General features: G+C 33.6%; 1 protein-coding gene across 3 annotated transcripts; it reads left to right on the plus strand.

Moving 5' to 3' along the window:
- Nucleotides 1–7: 7 nt before the first annotated feature.
- On the plus strand, nt 8–17,384 carry ZRANB2 (zinc finger RANBP2-type containing 2). Of its 3 annotated transcripts, XR_006409415.3 has the most exons (11): nt 8–122; nt 2,404–2,456; nt 2,548–2,656; nt 3,708–3,790; nt 8,317–8,393; nt 8,668–8,802; nt 9,961–10,130; nt 11,674–11,760; nt 13,702–13,860; nt 14,931–15,000; nt 15,535–15,626. XR_006409415.3 is itself a non-coding variant. In XM_026497809.4 (10 exons), exons 1-10 carry the CDS (start codon nt 67–69, stop codon nt 15,596–15,598), a joined length of 993 nt encoding a protein of 330 aa, XP_026353594.1. In that variant the 5' UTR covers nt 8–66; the 3' UTR covers nt 15,599–17,384. The 3 variants fall into 3 exon arrangements, 2 of the variants coding, with proteins under 2 accessions (XP_026353594.1, XP_048076438.1); XM_026497809.4 differs by lacking the exon at nt 14,931–15,000 and having other exon boundaries at nt 15,535–17,384; XM_048220481.2 differs by lacking the exon at nt 15,535–15,626 and having other exon boundaries at nt 14,927–15,002.
- Nucleotides 17,385–19,165: the final 1,781 nt, after the last annotated feature.

The following is a 19,165-nucleotide window of genomic DNA, read 5'->3' on the forward strand; positions in this document are numbered from 1 at the left end:
AAAGTCCCCAGCCCGCTTCCTCCTGCGAAGACGTAGCTGCGGGTGGCTGTGGTGGCGGCGTCCAAGATGTCGACCAAGAATTTCCGAGTCAGTGACGGTGACTGGATTTGCCCTGACAAAAAGTGAGTTCGTGAAGGGTCCCGAATTGGGGCAGGGTTTATCAGTGGAAGCTTTCCCAGGTTCGCTCGGCGTTTTCCGTTTTTACGGTCTCCGGTACCTCAAGCCGGGTTGAGGCGGCGAACCGCCAGCTCCCAGGCGGGAAGGAGGCTCCAGTCTCTTCTCGATGAGCTCTTTCGGGAGCCTTTGTGTTGAGTATGTTTCCAAGTTTCCTCGACATTGTCTCTCCAAAGCAGCCCCTCTTTTTCGAGAGCGAGATGGCCTACCTTTTGCCCCCACACCCCACCCCCGCCTCGGCCGGGTTTCAGCGATAAGGAAATCTCCAGAGTCCAGGCCAGCTTGCTATTGGATATGCCCCACGTGACTTTTTCCTGCAGAACTTTACTCTCGTTCGCGGGAAGCTCCTTTCTTGAACTCGTCTTTTTGATTCTCATGATTTGCCTTGTTTTTTTTTTTTTTTTTTTGTTTTGTTTTTAATTTCAGCTTTCTTCCCTACTGTTCGTACGCCCCCCACCCCTGAACACTAACCTTCTTTGATTTAGGAAGTTCTGATATTTTTCTCTTTATTGATCTTTAATTTCGCCACAAGAGTTGAACCTTTCGCCTCGTTAGAGCCGAAAGGCGAGAGGCCTGTGTTTTTGCCTGCTCAGCCCTGGAGATTCCTGGCAGCAGAGAAGCACGTGTTTTAGTGGCTGAGCTTTTTGACATTGTTGCTGAAGCCAGTGTGCTCTATTAAAGTGCCAGATTCTTTTGAAGGGTGGTCAAATGTACCTATTTGGAAATACAAGGAAAGTAATTGTCCAAAAATTGTAGAGCAATGAAATATACCAAATGTGAATACTCTTAATTGATAGCTGTTGATAGCAGTTTTAGAAAAGTTAAATCACTTACTGTCCTTAAAGGGCATTAAATCCATATTTCCCCAACATTTGACTTCTATCCACACTTTAAGTAGTTTAAATGAAGTATTGTTGTGTTTATTTCATAATAAATGGATGGCTTATTTGCATAAAGACTGGGATGATCTGAAGAGTCAGGTCTGCCTGACAGTATATAATAGAACAAATTCATATGCTGTGAATAAGCATTGCTGTAAGTGATACTATTGAAAACTTTCAAAAGTTAAACAACTTGTGATTTTTGTGTTGTTGGTTACTTGTGGAATGATGTGTCTTTGATGGTGTCATGACAGCAAATGCAAATATTTGAAGTAGGTCTAAGAGTACATTCAACTCCATTACAATTAGGTGAATAGAGTATTATTTCTACAGTTTGTATATTCATGATATATTTTCAATGCTTATTTGGGTCATAAGGCATATTTTTTATGGGGAAAAAAGGTATAAAAATTATATGGTGTGCTCAGGTTAGTGCCCATTTCATAATTCACGTTTATTTCATTCTAGTATAACACCTAAAAGAAAAGTAATCAACTTTTAAAAATTTAAGCTTTGCATGTGATTCTATACAGATGCACTTTTAAGACCACTGTTAGTGAACCTGATAGTTTTCTTGTTTTTAATTAAGTTTGCTGAATATAAACATAAAGTGATACTGTGTTGCACTGTGTTGAGTTTATTGGTTGTGGTTGTTATTTTTTTCAACTAGGTTTCAGAAGTTTGATAAATACTCCCAGAAAACTCCCATTTCCTTGTAATTACTGAACCTATTTATATTTTTAGTTAGTATAATCTATCTTCTTTCCTTAGATTCCATTATAAAAAGATGATTTTGTCAAGATCCATGAAGCCATCTCTGATTTATCTTTATTTTCCCCCTTGGTCCATCTTTAGTATTATGTATTTCTTATAATACTTAATACTTTTTTGTATATATCTTCTTATTTTCTATACTAGGATTTATTTTCAAGCTGTTTCATTTTATTTTAAGTCTCGGTGCCTCACAGTAATTGTTGAAGTAGAGTCCTATCTCAAGTCATTTGCCAGGGGGATTTTGTTATAATCGATGATAGGTGCTAATAGAACGCTGAAATACACAGATCCTAAATGACTAACCAGGATCACATAACCAGTTAGTGAAAGATTGGAGGTTTCTTATCCTGGACTTGTGATTTTAAATATTATATTTTTTCAACCTAAATTGCAAGGATTGGGGGTGGGGCTGCTTTTTTGTTTTTGTTTGTTTTGTAATTTGAGATGGTGTTAGAAGTTCTGGATGCAGGTATATAGTGAGGACATGCTAAAAAATTGTGTATATAGAATTTTAAAAATTCTGTAAATTTATATAATGTCTTTTTTTTTTTTTTTTTTTTTTTTTAATTTTCAGATGTGGGAATGTAAACTTTGCCAGAAGAACCAGCTGTAATAGATGTGGTCGGGGTAAGCATTTAAGAAAGCTTCTGTTACCACTGTATACAGATCATCTTTTTAATTTCCCCAGATTCATAATGCATTATTTTCCTATTTTCAGAGAAAACAACTGAGGCTAAGATGATGAAAGCTGGGGGTACTGAAATAGGGAAGACACTTGCAGAAAAGAGCCGAGGCCTTTTTAGTGCTAATGACTGGCAGTGCAAAACGTATGTGTTTTAAATTATCCACTTTTTCTTCCATAATAATATGTCTAGCCACTATTTGTCAATATTTCCAATTCTTACTAGTCACATTGACAAACCAGGGAAACCTTTAAATCAAACATACATTGATTGTTTAGTCTGTGTCTGATAGAGAAGTATAAAGAATTTTTAAATTCTATTTTTTTAATGGTAGTAGTCGTTTTTATTGTGATGGATTATGTATACTAGTAAGTGAATGCTTAAGGTAAGCTTGCATTCCAGAAAAAAGGGCTGTTTAAAACTACCAAAACCTACTTTCTATTATTGAAAAATCTCAAAAATTTTCAGCCTCCATCATTAATACGAAATACACTGCAAAATTCATTTTGCCTGTTTACAAAGTAGTTTTAGAATCATAAGTTGTTTGCCATAACTATATCTCGTTAGGTAGTTTTTCTTAATACTTTCGATTTTCAAGTTCTGTGTAGATTTTTTCCAACTTCCATCTTTTCTGTTGTGCAAATGAATCACATCTATGAAAAAGGACTGAATCAGAAGAGGGTTTTACATAAATTTCTGATCCTATAGATGTTAAATTTATATTGGAGAATTCTCCAACAGATTAAGTCACTTGATCTGAAATGCCGTGAAATTCAGTGCTTGCACTTCAAAAAAAAAATTTAACTTTATTTGGAAGGGATAACTTTACTGTTCTTTGAGGTGAGTTTGGAGACTGAAAAATTAGTGAAACCTTCAATTTAAAACAAATTTTCCCCCTGAGGCATCAAAATCTCTAGGTATTATTTGCTTCATTTTTGAAAAAAATTACAAAGGCACTCTTCAAACTGTATAGCTTTTCTTCTCTGCTTAGATAGTTCAGTCTTGTTGGAATCCATATTTTCTCTTCAGAAAATGTAAGCCTACTGGTACATTTTCTTTGCGGTGTTCTTAAGCATTTCTTTATGGTGGTGATTTCATCCAAGTTTTTATTTTAAAATTCTAGAATGTCTAAAAATTTACTTTTTTTCTTACATTGTATTATAGCCTATTAATTTGGTATTTTTCTCTTCTAAAGATGCAGTAATGTGAATTGGGCCAGAAGATCAGAGTGTAACATGTGTAATACTCCAAAGTATGCTAAGTTAGAAGAAAGAACAGGTAAAATATAATCAAATTCTAACTAAATGATTTTAAGATAACTAAAAATTAATTGACAGTTCTATCACATTCTCTTATAAGAGCACAGTAGTTGAGGATTCTGGCTGTTCTGCTCTTAGGTTTTTATCTTGATATTTTTCTCTCATACCCGAAAAAGTCTTTTGTTTAATAATATCCCAGTTTATAAGTCCTGTGCTAACAAACAGTGGCATTAGGAAGGGCAGAGAGGCACCTTTTTAAGGTAGTTGTCTAAAGGTTAGGCAGTAATACTCAAATTTGGCTGTGCCTTGGTGTCATTTGAGGAACTTTTTTAAAAACAGATTTCAAAGTAGAACTATGAAAGCTCTTTGGGTGTGTGTCCCAAAAATCTGTAGGTGATTTGGGTGGTGTTTGGTAACCATTGGCCTAAGTAGTAGGTTACTATTGGCTCTGTGTGTTCTCTGTGGTGAGATGAAAATAATTACCTAATAGAATGTAGTTTTTCAGTTATCAGCAATAAGCCCAACCACATCATCAAATCTGATTTTATCATGTAGTGATTCATACAACATATAATCAAAGGCTTCCTTCTATATATAGTTATCATTGTCAGACTTAGACTTAGTAAACTACTTCCCTGTTTTCCTTTCCTTGAGAACTTCAGACTGCTTCCACTGTGTGGTTTCTGGGGATATGAGACCCATTAGCCCTTCCAGAATCATCTGGACCTATGCCATCAAGACTGCCCACAGAAATTCTTGTTTTATCCCCCCCCCCTTTTTTTTAATAATGTTCTCTCATGTGAGATTATAGTCCAATTTCCTAGATATTTTTTCTTTTTCAATCCTCAAAAATTTTACCCCGCTCTTTTCATTCTTGGCCTTTGTATTGATTGGGTAGATTGGGGCCTTCTAATAAGAGTCTCCCTTTTTTTCCCTGCCTTCACCTCTGAATTATGTGTTTCATCTTTTTGATCTTTTTTCTCCCCATACCTCTGGTAGTTTGTGTCCTTAGATTAATCATCTTCTGCCTGGCCACAGAATGTTTGTTGAGTTTCTTCAAGGTCCAGTCTCTAAGTTTTCTTTCTTTGCTCTTTATTTTCTGGGCATTTTTTTCTAAGCCCTAAGTTTAATCTTTGGCACACCATAATACTCAGATGTATGTCTTCAGCTGAGATTTCTTTGACCCATATATATATATATATTCAGCTGCCTATTCAACATTGTCATGTAAATGTCAAACTTATTATATCCAAACTGAACTCATGATTTTCCCCCAGGACCTGGCCCTCTTCTAGTGATCTCTTTCTCAGGATTAGTTCTACCCACCATATGCTTGTTGCATAAGCCAGAAATCTAGATGTGCTTAATAACTCCTTCATTTCTCCTCTATTCCCCCCAAAATTATTTTCCACCACTTTCCTAGATAGGAATACCACTATATCTTGTCTTGGAGAAATAGCCCCTTAGTTGTTATCTGTACATACTCTGTGCCCTCCCCCCGCTCACCCCATTGGCAGCCAGAGATGTTTTGTTTTCCAAAGTAAAAACTTCATTGGTTTAAAACTTTTTTTAGGATAAAGTCCAAAACATTTAACAGTTTTTTAAATTGTATTCCCAAAAAGCCTTATATCTATTCATATTCTCTGACCTATTTTATGACTCTTCCTTTAAAGTTTCACTATTGCAAGAGAAACTAAAGTCCTCAAAGTTTGATGTCTTATCACTTTTCCTTTACTCAGTATTTTTTTCTGTGATTCTGGTGTCTTGACCCCTTCCCACTTCTCTGGCTATAACTAGTTATCTTTGCTGGTCACAGTTGAAGGTGTGAAAATAACCTAAGCATTGCTCTCCAGTGTCTCTTCACTATTTTTAATAAGGAAGTCTGAGGTTCTGGGAAACATTTACTAAGTATGGGATAGTTTGAGTAAAAGAAAACTTGATGTGCTACTGAAAGATTGCTGACTTCTGCATTATCCCTTCAAATAATTATACAAATAATTTACTTAGCCATTCTCCTAGTTTTGAATAGTTTATACTTCAGTAATGTCCTTGTTTTCAAAAATTAAGTTGTTCTTCTGTAGCCTGTATGAGAACATGAGACTAGCTTTATCTTTGCTATGATATTCATTTTAAAGTAATTTTACAGGGTGCCTGGGTGGCTCTGTCAGTTAAGTGGCTGCCTTCAGCTCAGGTCATGATCCTGGGGTCCTGGAATCGAGCCCCACATTGGGCTCCCTGCTCAGTGGGGAGTCTGCCTCTCCCTCTGCCCTACCCCTGTTCGTGTTCTCTCTCTTTCCCATATTCTCAAATAAAATCTTAAAAAAAATTAATTATACGTACATACCTATGCAAAATTACTTCTGAATTACAGTTCATTTTTTAAATCCTGCAATAATTTATTTACCAGGTCATTTTTCAGTTGCAAATTACTTAAATGTGAACAAAGAACTCTAGAAGCCCAACTATTGGATTTTAAATAGAATTGTTTTAATATTTTTACATGTTTCCACATATAAACAGTCTAGTTTATCAGGTGTTTTTCTGTACTGCTAACCTGAAGATAATCATGCTATTGCATTATATTTGTTCACTTCCCTTTTTTTATATGTGAATTAATTCCCATATAAATCCTGTGGATTGTTTTGTTTTTGTTTTAGATTTTCTCCTTTTAAGTTTTTAGAATTTAGATCTTTATTATTAATCATCTCTTAAAATGACTTAAAATGACTTATTTTCCATCTAGATCCTGTGAAAGTTTTTTTTGTTTTTCTCCTACTTCTAAGTACTTTGAAGCTTAGATCTTTATTTTTAGTTATCTTTTAAAATTTGTTGTGTTTTACACTACTCATACCTTAATTTCAGGACATATTGATACAATATTAAATATATCTAGAGGTAAGAAACTATAGTGGATTATAACTTTCCACAGTATTTGTAATCTAAAATTATCATTGAATATGAGCTGTTTTCTTGAGGTTCAGCATATACTCATTTGTATTTGTGTTTCTCTTTTTATATTTAATTTCTGAAAAGCTAGAGGCAAGATTTTACTAAGGAAAAGTTGTTAATGGTATTTAATACCCTCTTCATGTGTATGTCATGTACAGAAGCGAAAGAAAGTTCTTGTATAATATAATTGAAGTCCATATTGTCTCTGAAATAAGGTAGGAGGAGGAGGAAAGGGATCACAAGCAAGTATTTGAGGGATAAGCACCTACACAATTGCAGTTTTCACTGGTTTAAACTATAATGAAGACAAGATTAATGTTTTTTTTTTAAGAAAGTTAAATTTAGTAAATTATTTTCTTGGGACAGTTAAATCCCTTCTATTTGTGTGTCTTATAAAATGATGATAGGGTAATTGATCATTTTTTTAAATGCCCATGATTGGTAATTTTAAAGCCACATATCCTAAATTCTTTAAAAATACTTCTTTGTTTCATAAATTTATTTAGTGTTGCTCGTTCATGAAATCCTTAAATTGGAATCACTGCCTCTATGTGCTGGTACTGCTCTGCAGTATGCACAGTAGTAGTTAGGTAATGTTCCTCTTGCCTGCATATGTCCATTTTTTTTTTAGTGGGAGATTTATTCAAAATCTCACTCTCTTTCTCTAAAACTAACTCCAGTTTCTCTTCAGCCTGTGTCAAAAAACTGTCGGTCCAATTGTAGATGTTCGTTGTGACATCAAAGAATAGTGGTTTGCTGATCTTGATTACTTTTTAATAGAGTATTTTCAGTTTAAAAATTTACTGCCTACTTCACTGAACCTGAGTGACTTTGAACAATATATTAAAAATAGTATTAAAACCAATTTGGATGTCCTTTATTATGTCATCGTATTTGTTTATATAATTAGGAATATTCCAAACCCTAGCTACATTTTAACCTAGCAAAATTTCAACATACCAGAAAAATACAGTCTGTCTGCAACTGGTAATCAGTGAAATTTGATTCTTAGTTCTTACTGAACCCACTCCTCCCAGAAGAATTATAAAGTACAAAAGAAACTAGTTTCAAAACTTGGTTATAGCATAGAATTTAAGGAGATGTTTTCCACCCATGTATTCCATGCATACTCTAAGTCATACAGGACATTTTGAAATTGAGAAGAGCTAGAAATGTAGCAACCAGGGCTTTTTAAGCCAAAGTATCTAACTTTGACACGGTTCTCTGTAATGATTTTTTTTTTTTAAGATTTTATGTATTTATTTGACAGAGCGAGAGAGCACAAGCAGGGAGAACAGCAGAGGGAGAGGGAGAAGCAGGCTCCCCGCCAAGCAGGGAGCCCGATGTGGGGCTCGATCCCAGGACCCTGGGATCATGACCTGAGCGGAAGGCAGACGCTTAACCATCTGAACCACCCAGGCACCCCGTAGTGATGTTTTTTTAATATGCTTTTTTTAAGCTAGTAATTTAATTAGCTAAGGCAAATGTCATTGATGAGATTTTTCTTTTCCTCTATTGCTTGGAGGTGATTTTGACATGTTTTCGTTATTTCAGTGAATTGTCATAGGGTAACAGTTTATGCCCCTCCCTTTTTAGGCTATGGTGGTGGTTTTAATGAAAGAGAAAATGTTGAATATATAGAAAGAGAAGAATCTGATGGTGAATATGATGAGGTAAGCTATACATTAATATGCAGGTTGAACACAAATTAGAAAACATGTTAAAAAAATATCTTAAATGCAAAGGAACAATAAATGTATATTCTTTTTCTAAGTATACTTTGTATCCTTTAAAGTAGCCTACCATTTTTTAAGAAGTCCTAACTTAAATATATAATTGTTACAATTAACTTGAAAATATTGACTTAAATATATAAAAGTAATTTCTTAGAAAAATAGTAATTTTAAAACATTTTAAGCTGACAGAAATATGAAACTTTTTCTCTAGTTTGGACGTAAAAAGAAAAAATACAGAGGGAAGGCAGTTGGTCCTGCATCTATTTTAAAGGAAGTTGAAGATAAAGAATCTGAGGGAGAAGAAGAGGATGAGGATGAAGATCTTTCTAAATATAAATTAGATGAGGTAAATGATTTCTTTGTCTTACTTCCCCTTAGTCTTATTTGAGCTATGATATAACACAAATCTTTTCAACGATATTTGTGCAGTAGCGAAGATATGCTTTATGTATTCATTTGTTCTCAAAAAGATTTTGAGCTTCGCTCTGGCCAGCACTATTCTGGCTTTGGAGATGCAATAATAATGGAGACAGAGCCATCCTTCTTTTACTGGAACTTCAATTTTAGAGGGGAAAGATATAAATGAACGAGATAATTTAGATAGCAATGGCATCGTAAAGATAAATGTGGTAACATCATGAGAAGAGCTACTTTGTTTTCAGTGGATGGAGAGATTTCTGAGGAGATGAAATTTGAGCTGAGACCTTGAATGATAGTATGATACTAGGTGCTGGCCACAAGTGCTGTGGTCAGAGCACTTTCAGGCAGAGAACAACAAAGAAAAGTCATTTAAGTAGGAAAGAAACAAGCAACATCAAAAAATCATATATAAACCAATGTGGTTAGAGCAGGGGGGAGAATGTGGTGAGAGGGACAAACCCCACCATCAGGTCAGGTGGTATTTATTCTGTGAGTCGAGTATAAAGTTTTATGGCCTGATGTATACATCCAGATTAAGGGTGCACTTGAGGTCTGATCATAAGAAGCCCTCAAATGCAACTAAACAAATCAGTGTGAAACAATTTTTAAAGCTTAACAAATGAGATCAAACAAATCTGATAGATTTCAGAGTGGTGACTATCAATATATTGAGATATTGGGGAGGCAGACTGGATTTCTAGAGTTAGGGAGACTGCGTGAAAGATTATACTGTAACGTACTGGAGAAAAGAGCAAAATTGTGAACTAAGATAAAGAAGAGGGATTCACGGACTTTTAAGGGGTAAAATTGAAAATTCTTGACAGCTTACTTGGTAATACATTGTGACAGAAAAAGAAGAAATAAGTACGACTTTTAGGTTTTCTTCGATGAAATGTCTGAGATGGTCAAATCTGTTTAGCTGAGATGAGGAATATAGTAGGCAAGTTTTAGGATTGAGAATTTGCCGAGATGTAGATGATACCATATATCCATATGGAGATGTCCAGTACACAGAACAGTTCATTATTCCTAGTAGATAGCATTAATATACAAATGTCTAAATAATTGACTAAATTTTTGTTAGGATGAGGATGAAGATGATGCCGATCTCTCAAAATATAATCTTGATGCCAGTGAAGAAGAAGATAGTAATAAAAAGAAATCTAATAGACGAAGTCGCTCAAAGTCTCGATCTTCACATTCACGATCTTCATCACGCTCATCCTCCCCCTCAAGTTCAAGGTCTAGGTCCAGGTAAACGGGTACAGGTCAAGGGTAACACCAGTCAAAATGTCAGTATCTAACTTCTTTATTTATAAATTTTGATTTTCTTGACTGAATAAGCTTTCCTTTTTATTTTAGAGATTTCATTCAAGTCAACATTTACAAAATAATTTTTTCTTAGTGCCGTGAAGTTACTGTCTAGTATTTTCAGAAATGCAGAGTTTTAATGTGAAACTTCCTTGGTTCATTTTTACACCATGCCATTTTTAAAATACTTTAAAAATTCATTTAAATCATTACATATAGTGATACTTAATTATCTAAATAGGTAGTATACATTTAGGAACTTTTGAGTGAAGATTATATTTACACTCATGATGTTAAAGTCTAGTATAGAAATTTTCTAGATACTAATTAAATCATTGCTTAATGTACAATGTTTTAATAATTTACTTTGATAGAGGTATTTTGAATAAAGGAGTAAATTCAGACATACTAGTTCTGTTGGCTTAATGCTCGTGATTTTGAGATGTCCAGGAAAAAGAGGATTTAGTTGGTGTTGTACTTGAGTATTATTTTGCTAGTAATGTAAAATTTCAATAAATATTACCTGATTGCATAGTCAACAATGAAAATTTTAGGTGAGCAAAAGCAGTACCTTATAAAGACAGTGTTCCCTTGAAGAATTCTATTCACGATGCAGCGAAGCCATAGGCCGTGAATTTTAATGGTATTTAGGGATAAAAGTGTTAGCTAATTGAGTACTTAACAGTTAGATAATTTTTGTTTGTGTATTATAAAGCTTGAAAGCTTACAGGAGTGATAATATAGTAATTTGAAGATGTGAATATAATAGTAATCTTTTTCTGTAGAGTGGTATTTTAAGGGATAAACTAAAGATATATATTAGGTTAATAAGTGAATTTTATTTCATTTGTGATTTTTAAAATTTAAATGGGCTGTATCTCCCCTTGTATCATTTTTCAGTAATATAATTACCTAAGACAATGACAGGATTGTTAATGTATTTTCTCTTTAATTCTCTAACCTTTGAGTAGACAGAAAAACATAGCAATTAAACAAACATACACATGTCGTCATACTTAAAGTGTCATACTAGCTAGAGACTAAGGAAACAGAAGGAATTTTATTAGGGAAGTTGATAGAGATCTATCAGAGAAGTTAAATTATAAACAGCAGCATTCAGTATGCCTGGATGTGTAAGTCCTGGGTTGCTTTAAAAATTATTTGTGAAAAGAAAGTATTCAGTATTAATGAAGTGAGATAATGCTTAGTGTTTTTGTTTGTACAATTTTGAGTGATTTTTGGAGTAATTTAGTCAAACTTGGAAAGTGATAGTTGATTTTTTAAAAAAAAAATAGCTTAAGTTTGGGCATAAATATTTAATAAAATGTTTTAGTTACCTTAAAATACTATGTTTTGAAAATATATATCTCAGATAGTTGTCTTTTTATATGAAAATGAATTCTAATATATATTTTTCTTTCAGTGTTCATTTCACAAAGTTCATTTAAGTGGTCCTGGAAAAAAAAATCCTTCCATGTTGTTCCAGGTCCCGTTCAAGAAGTTCTTCCAGTTCGCAGTCAAGATCTCGTTCCAGTTCCAGAGAACGTTCGAGATCTCGTGGGTCGAAATCAAGGTGAATGAGGTAGCATCTCTCTGTAAAGCAGAGAGAAAAAATATTTAAAGGCTGCAGAAGGCGTTGCTGCTTTTTTCCTTATTTTGCTTCTACTTGTCAATTTTATTTTAGCATTAGAAAACTAATGCACTTGCCTCAGCTTAATTTTCTCACCATGAGATGTTTCCATTGCCAGCAGTGTGCCAAGACATTCCCATGATTGAATTAAGATCACTATTTTGCATAATGCAACGATTGTTATTTTTGTGCTAGCTAAAATGTGATGAAGTAGGAAGATGGAGCCAAGTCTTATCACCAGATCTCTAGTACATTAAAGTCATATTTGCAATAATAGTTCAAATAAAATTAGAGATATGCAAAGAGAAAGTTTACTATGTTCTTAAAAGGAAGAGAATTAACCTTGCCTCAAAACAGATTTTGTTTTGTAGGGCAATTGTTTCAGTATTTACAGAAACTGTTTTGTCATTTACATCGGATAAAGTTTCTGGAATGTTTCATATTTCTATTTTTTGGTAATATTATACAAAATATTATAGAATTATAAATATAAAATGTTATACATAAATACTATATATAGAACAAACATTCCTCTTAAATTTTACAAACTAAATTAAGAAGTATGGTTGGTTAAAAAATACATATATATGGTTGGTTAATCTAGGTAGGATGTGGTCTTAAGTAAGCATTACTGTTAACTTCAGTTTGCATTTAGTCCAACCTGTATAGGGAAACAATTTGTGAATAAGCAAATGAAACATTAGTGTTTATTTTCTTGAAGTTTTATTCCTAAATTTGGTCAAAATATGCTACCCTTCAGGTTGATTTATTGATCATTTATTTAAAGCATTTAACAAGAATAAGAAAATGACTAAAATTCCACTTGTGTGGAAATTCACACTGATGTTAATGATAGTTTTTTGGTAAAAATAATTGCTTAGTGGAGCCAAATCTGTAGCATTAGAGGGCAATTGCAGTTTAACACTAAAGGAAGAAAGAATGATACGCAAGCTTTTATTAAGCCAATACAAAATGGAGAGCAAGTGAGTTTATTGTTATTATGTATTATCAATGTTTTAGATCTTTTGAGTGCTTCTTAGGTGAAGATCCTTAAATCCTAGTTCCCTTTGGGAAGTACTAGAATTCAGATTTACAGAACAGCTTTCATGTTCTTCCCAAACTTTTTTTTCATTGCTTATAACTTTCCAAAGAATTCTCCTTTTGGGCTTTCTGATTTTATTTTAAGCCCAAAGGTGAATTTTTTGGGAAGTTTGAGCTAAATTCCTTCAACCAAAATATGTAAATGAAGAAAATTTGCATTTAAACATTTGCACATTTACTTCTACCTGAAACATGTGAATGTCAACACTTCATACTTCATGAATAGTAGTCCTTCATAAAAATAAAGATTGTTAATATAAATGAGAGTTTTAAAGTTAATTCGTTTTATTTTTCTTTGATTATTTGGCAGTTTAATAGTTACTGTTCTTTCTCATTGCTGTCCCCTATCCCTGCCTTTTGTATAGCAACTTAACTAATAAGTTGCATAATTCCTCAAGGAATTGTTGTTTATTTGCCTCGGGAAGTTGTGTATGATATACAAGTTTGTTTCCCAAATGGGAGGATGTTTTCTAGATATAAAGCCATGCAAATGCAGTTACCTTTTGGTTTTGTTATTTATGTATACTTTAAAATGAAATAAGCTGATTTTTAATTATAAGTGATGAACACTTAGAATGTTAAAAAGATGAAATTAAAGTAATTGTACTTAAATAGAATTGTTTTCATGGTTGAACCAGAAGTCTTCTGTTGAGTATGCAGTAAGTATTCCTTCTTACAAAATTTCAGTTGTTATATCCTGTTTATTTTTGGAGCTGTTAATTAAATGATCTGCCTCATTTCTTCTTTTAATGAAATGTTTGATTTGTTTCTCAATCAATGAAGATCCAGCTCCAGGTCCCACAGGGGCTCTTCTTCCCCACGAAAAAGATCTTACTCAAGTTCATCATCATCTCCTGAGAGGAACAGAAAGAGAAGTCGTTCTAGATCTTCTTCATCTGGTGATCGCAAAAAAAGACGAACAAGATCACGGTCACCTGAAAGGTTTGGGTTTCTGTAGAAATAAGAATGGGTGTTCTTAAGTGTGTTTAATAGATTAAACTTCCTAGTCAAGCATTAGATTTTCATTATCTCCTTGTTCCAATTTTAAATTACACTTTTCAACTTTGAACTTCAAAACCATTAATTACTTGTTTATCCTGTGTACTTTGATCAGGTTGCTTAGAAAAGTTGTAGATCAAACCACTCTTTCACTATCCGGTCATTTTATTGTTTAAATTTTTATTTTCGTATATGATTATTATAGCCAACTCTCGGTTATTTCTGTCTTTTAAGATTGTAATTCGGAGGCTGTATGTAGAAATAATTTAGAAGTTGATTTTTAAATGTATTTATGTTATTAATTTTACATTAAATATTAGAAATCAGAATTCTGGGGCCTCTAGTAAAAAAAATGACTTTTAGATCATTGGAAATCTTTTTCTCATTTAAATATGTATAAATGCATTTCCACAGCAATTATTGTTTTGTGCCCTTCATCTATGAGGATATAAGGAAATTTTTCTTGTTGCTAATACATTTTTCATTTTGCAGTCCAAATCTTTTTTTTTTTTAGGAGAAAAACCTTTACTAGATCACCTTAATATATTGACATTTTTAAAATTTGGAGAGTGTAGGTGTCATTTGTCAGCCTTTTCTGCAGCAGGCTAATTAATTACTCAGTTTCATTAACTTTCTCAATGTCTAATTATATAGGCATTTTAGTGATTTCCTTTGTGATCTTTGCAAATTTTCCATATCCTTTCAGCTTGCGAAAATAAGAATTAAGTAGAATCTAATTATTGCTGGTTTCAGTGGTAGGATTACCTCATGATTCCTTCTTATACAGAGTGATTAATTTTGCTTCACATTTTAAGGTTTAGATATTAAGGTTACACACGACTATAGTGTTGTTTTTGTGCATTTGTTCCTTTGTAAGAAAATTACTCTGTACTTGAGTGAAATTCATTCTGTGCTTTCTTACCACTCTGCAAATTTTTATCTTAGCCACATATAATCCCCCTAGTTTGTTGTCATCTAAACTTAATGAACATGTTCTCTATTCCATAAGCCAGGTGATTGGTGAAAACACTAAACAACCCTGAGCCCAGGGCCAACCCCTCGGAACACCACTACTTTACCCAGGTTGATATATTGACTTATTCATATTAGCTGCATGAATATAACCCTATAACTAATTGTACAATCATCTTATGTGACCTAGATTTCCAAATGTAATTATTTATGAATATATACACAGAAGCCTTGCTGTATTTGTTTTACACGTAGACTTAACACACTACAGTGTATCACAGGGATTGATTTAGTCACACTTCCATTACCAAGTTTATATGCTTTTGTTGTATATTATCTGTAATTTTACACATTTTTGCAAGGCTTTCCTTCATTACCTTAAATAATTGAGAGGTGGCTATATCTTGAGAAGATACTTGTAAATTATAGAGATTTTAAATTACGGTTATGCTATTACTGGGCTCACATCCAACATCTAAACACTAGTTAGTGATTATGTGTATACATTTGTATCTTATATTTTAATTATTCTTTTTGCCAGCATAACGAGGTTTTATTTTTTATTATATTCGCAGTCTTATGAATGAATGCTTGTTAACCAGCTCTAGCTTACTAGATTATCTGCTTTGTCCTTATGTCTTACAGGCACCACAGGTCATCTTCTGGATCATCCCAATCTGGTTCCCGTTCAAGTTCAAAAAAGAAATAATGTATTAAAATTTACATCTTAAAAAAAATCAGTACAGTGCATGAAGCATATTTTTTAAGAAGTTGGTGTCTTACTTGGTCAGAAGTGCTAAATCTGCTAGTAGAGGTGCATGCCTTTCATTGCTTTTCAGAACAATACAGCTGTGTTTATTTGTGAAATTTAAAGTAAATAGTATTTTAAGCCATAATGTCCCCAAATAGATGCTCTATTTATCATTCATTATTTACAACCATTTGCTTCACTTAAAACCATTTCAGCTATGACAAAGTACTTCGTTTCCTAATTTGAACTCTTGTTTTTTTCATTTCCGAATGTGAACTGTCTCTTGACTGAAGACAGGATAACCTAGGCTTGCCTGAACTTTGGGCATGGAGGCAAGACTGTGGTAAAGTAGTTGGAAACAATCTGTTTATATTAATCTGGGAAAAGGAGTCAACCTGTTTATTTTAATCTATGTCAAAGTGATTCTTATCAGAAAAAATAAAAAACGGCCAACTGAAAACTTATATTTTGAAATTCCCTATGCTGAGGGTGCCTTAGAATCTTTGTCTCTTACTCAGTTTTACTTTTTGTACCACCACATTTAATGAAGAAAAATCTTGTGAATTGCAGAAGGAAAGGGATGTTATTCATTTCTCCTTGCCTGACAAATGAGCTTGAACAAAAGTGTAAAACCAGTTCCTCTTTTTACTGGTATTATTGATGAGAAAAACATATATTTCAAAATGTTTATCTTTTAATATTTTAAGAAGCTCTGTGATAACCTTTAAAAACCCAATTATCACATATGGTAGTGCAAAGTTAAATCATTGTTAATGAGGAACAAATTGAAGAAAGCTTCAGAAGTGTATTTCTCTGGTTGAAAGGCCAACAGAGAGATTGTGAATTTAGGTGAATATTTATTTGCCTTGAGATGTTCAAACACTGCATAAAATTTTCTTTTGAGTAACAAATGCTTATTTCTGCATGACACGCAGAAAATACTGTTCCTATTCACTTAAAATTACTTATGGCTTAAAATACTTCAGAGTTTGTTTTATTTCTCAAAATTAAAATCTGGTGACTTGAGCTCCATTTTGTCCTCTGGCTTAAAAACAGAAAGGTTTCTCTTAGCAGTATCTTCAGTGGCAATGCAAGGTAAGTATATTAAGGGAAATCGACAGTGCGCTTGGGGATTTTTTTGTCATGGGGATCAGTACCCACTTTCTGTTTTTTTCCTTAATTTTAAATTATTGTCTACTGCAATTAAAAATTTTAAAGTTTTAAGGTGTTTAGTAGACAGACCAAACAAAATTATTTGTTTTTTATTTTAAAATGAGTGATTTTTCTCAACTGATCTAAAGATGAAAGCAAAATATCTTATGTAGAAGTATTTTGATAATATTTTTACAGTGAACTTCCCCTTGTTTTTTTTGTATGTCTTAATTTTCTTTGCTACGTTTACTGTAGGTTGCACAAGAACTTTTACTCTCTTGTAATTGTGCCTCAGACTTCTTGAAAGTCCACCTTCTAAATTGCCCAGATGATCTTCTAGAGTCTACATGTTACCATTGGTTTATTCTTGTGCTTTCTGTATTTGAAACTTTGGCTGTACTAAGCAAATGCAAGGTTATAAATTTAGCTAATAGTTTACAGACAATTCAGATGATTATGATTTCATTTGGTTTAACTAAGCTGTACTAGTTCATTTCATGAGGAAATGATGCTGTAGACAAATGTAAATAAAGCTGTGAGTCAAGCATCAAGTGGCATTTGTGAGAAATAAATTAGAATTTTTAAGCTCTGAGTAAATGTTCATTTTTAAGCTAATTACAGTCCTGTTACTTTTTATTGTGCATTTTAAATTCTTTTATATTCATTTACCTTTGTATAACATCACCCTGTGTTTATACAGGAATGCTTGGTTTAAAACATACCAAAGTCATGATCAACTATAACTATAACCTTAGATACTCAAAATTTTGTGACTTTCTTTTTAATGGAGAAAACCCAGATTTGTTGAATATTTCCTACCACAACATCACACACTTTATTTCATGTGGTAAAATAGCACTCCATATTGTGCTTCTTGAATTAACTTAAAACTTTGACTTTTTAACACTGAACAACAGTCCTCTTTAACTGCTAAATTAAATTCTCATTTAGAATCCTTTTGTCTAAACACTATTTGAATGATATCTAATGTTTGAGTTCAGGGCAAATTATAAACACAAGACCATCTCTAGGTACAATTATAAAAGTAAAGCAAGTCTTGTTTCCCCTCTTACCTTTGTATTCTGGCTTCCACAGCCAGTCTGTAGATGTTGATAAGAAGGCAGGGAGTTGGGGCACCTGGGTGGCACAGCAGTTAAGCGTCTGCCTTCAGCTCAGGGCGTGATCCCGGCATTATGGGATCGAGCCCCACATCAGGCTCCTCCGCTATGAGCCTGCTTCTTCCTCTCCCACTCCCCCTGCTTGTGTTCCCTCTCTCGCTGGCTGTCTCTATCTCTGTCGAATAAATAAATAAAATCTTAAAAAAAAAAAAAAGGCAGGGAGTTTCTCCACTCCGCCCCCTGTTTTTGATACAGTCGTGAGATGTTTTTTAAATGACCTTGTAGCTTTCCAGAACTGGAAAATAGAGTGGGCAGTTTTAATTGAAAGACAGTTTAAGGTATGTAGTAAGAGATTACAGGCAATATATGGTTCTCCCTGTCAGCTTTACATAACTTTTTTATAAAAAGCAAGGTTATACCTTAAGGAAATTTAAAACTTGTCCAAGGGAGCCACAAGAATGACTAAATGGGGATTTACCCCCAAGTCTGATGGCAAATTTCAGTATTACCTCTAATAAACAAATAATTTGTCTCAGAAGGTAAATATTCAAAATGGTCAAGGGTTTCTTAGTGGTTTGGTAAGGGTATTAATTTCAGTCATTTATAGGTAGGTAGCTGGATAGGCAGACAGGCTAATTTGGAATAACTTTAGATTTATAGCAAAGTTGCAAAAATTGCACAATTCCAATATTCCCCCACCCTGTTTTCACCATCCTTAACACATTACCATGTACTTTTGACAAAATTAAGAAACTTGCATTGATGTATTACTAATTACAATCCAGATTTATGTGAATTTCACCATTTTTCCATTATTCTGTTCCAGGATGTAGTCCAGGATACCACAGTGCAATTAGTTGTCATATCTCTGCAGTCTCCTGTGGTCTGACAGTTTTTCATTAGTTCCTTGACAGCCTTGAGGAGTATTGACTGGGTATCCTGGAGAATATCTCCCATTCTGTTAGTCTGGTTTTTCTGATGATTAGACTGGGAGAAGGGTAAGAATATTAGAGAAAAAGTGCCTTTTGCATCATGTATCTGGGGTACATAATATCTGGATTTGCCCAGATTCATCATTGTAGTTAGTATTTGCCCCTTAACCTACTTATCCTTTGGAAGCAAGGTACTAATATAGTCCACCTTCAGAGTGGAGATCAGGGAATTAAACTCCTGTTGGGGGAAGGCTTATCTACTTGCTTGGAATTATTCTGTAAAAAAAAACAACTTCTCCCATTTGTATCTGTATGGACTCAGG

Source organism: Ursus arctos, unplaced genomic scaffold, assembly GCF_023065955.2.
Source record: "Ursus arctos isolate Adak ecotype North America unplaced genomic scaffold, UrsArc2.0 scaffold_12, whole genome shotgun sequence".
NCBI lineage: Eukaryota > Metazoa > Chordata > Mammalia > Carnivora > Ursidae > Ursus > Ursus arctos.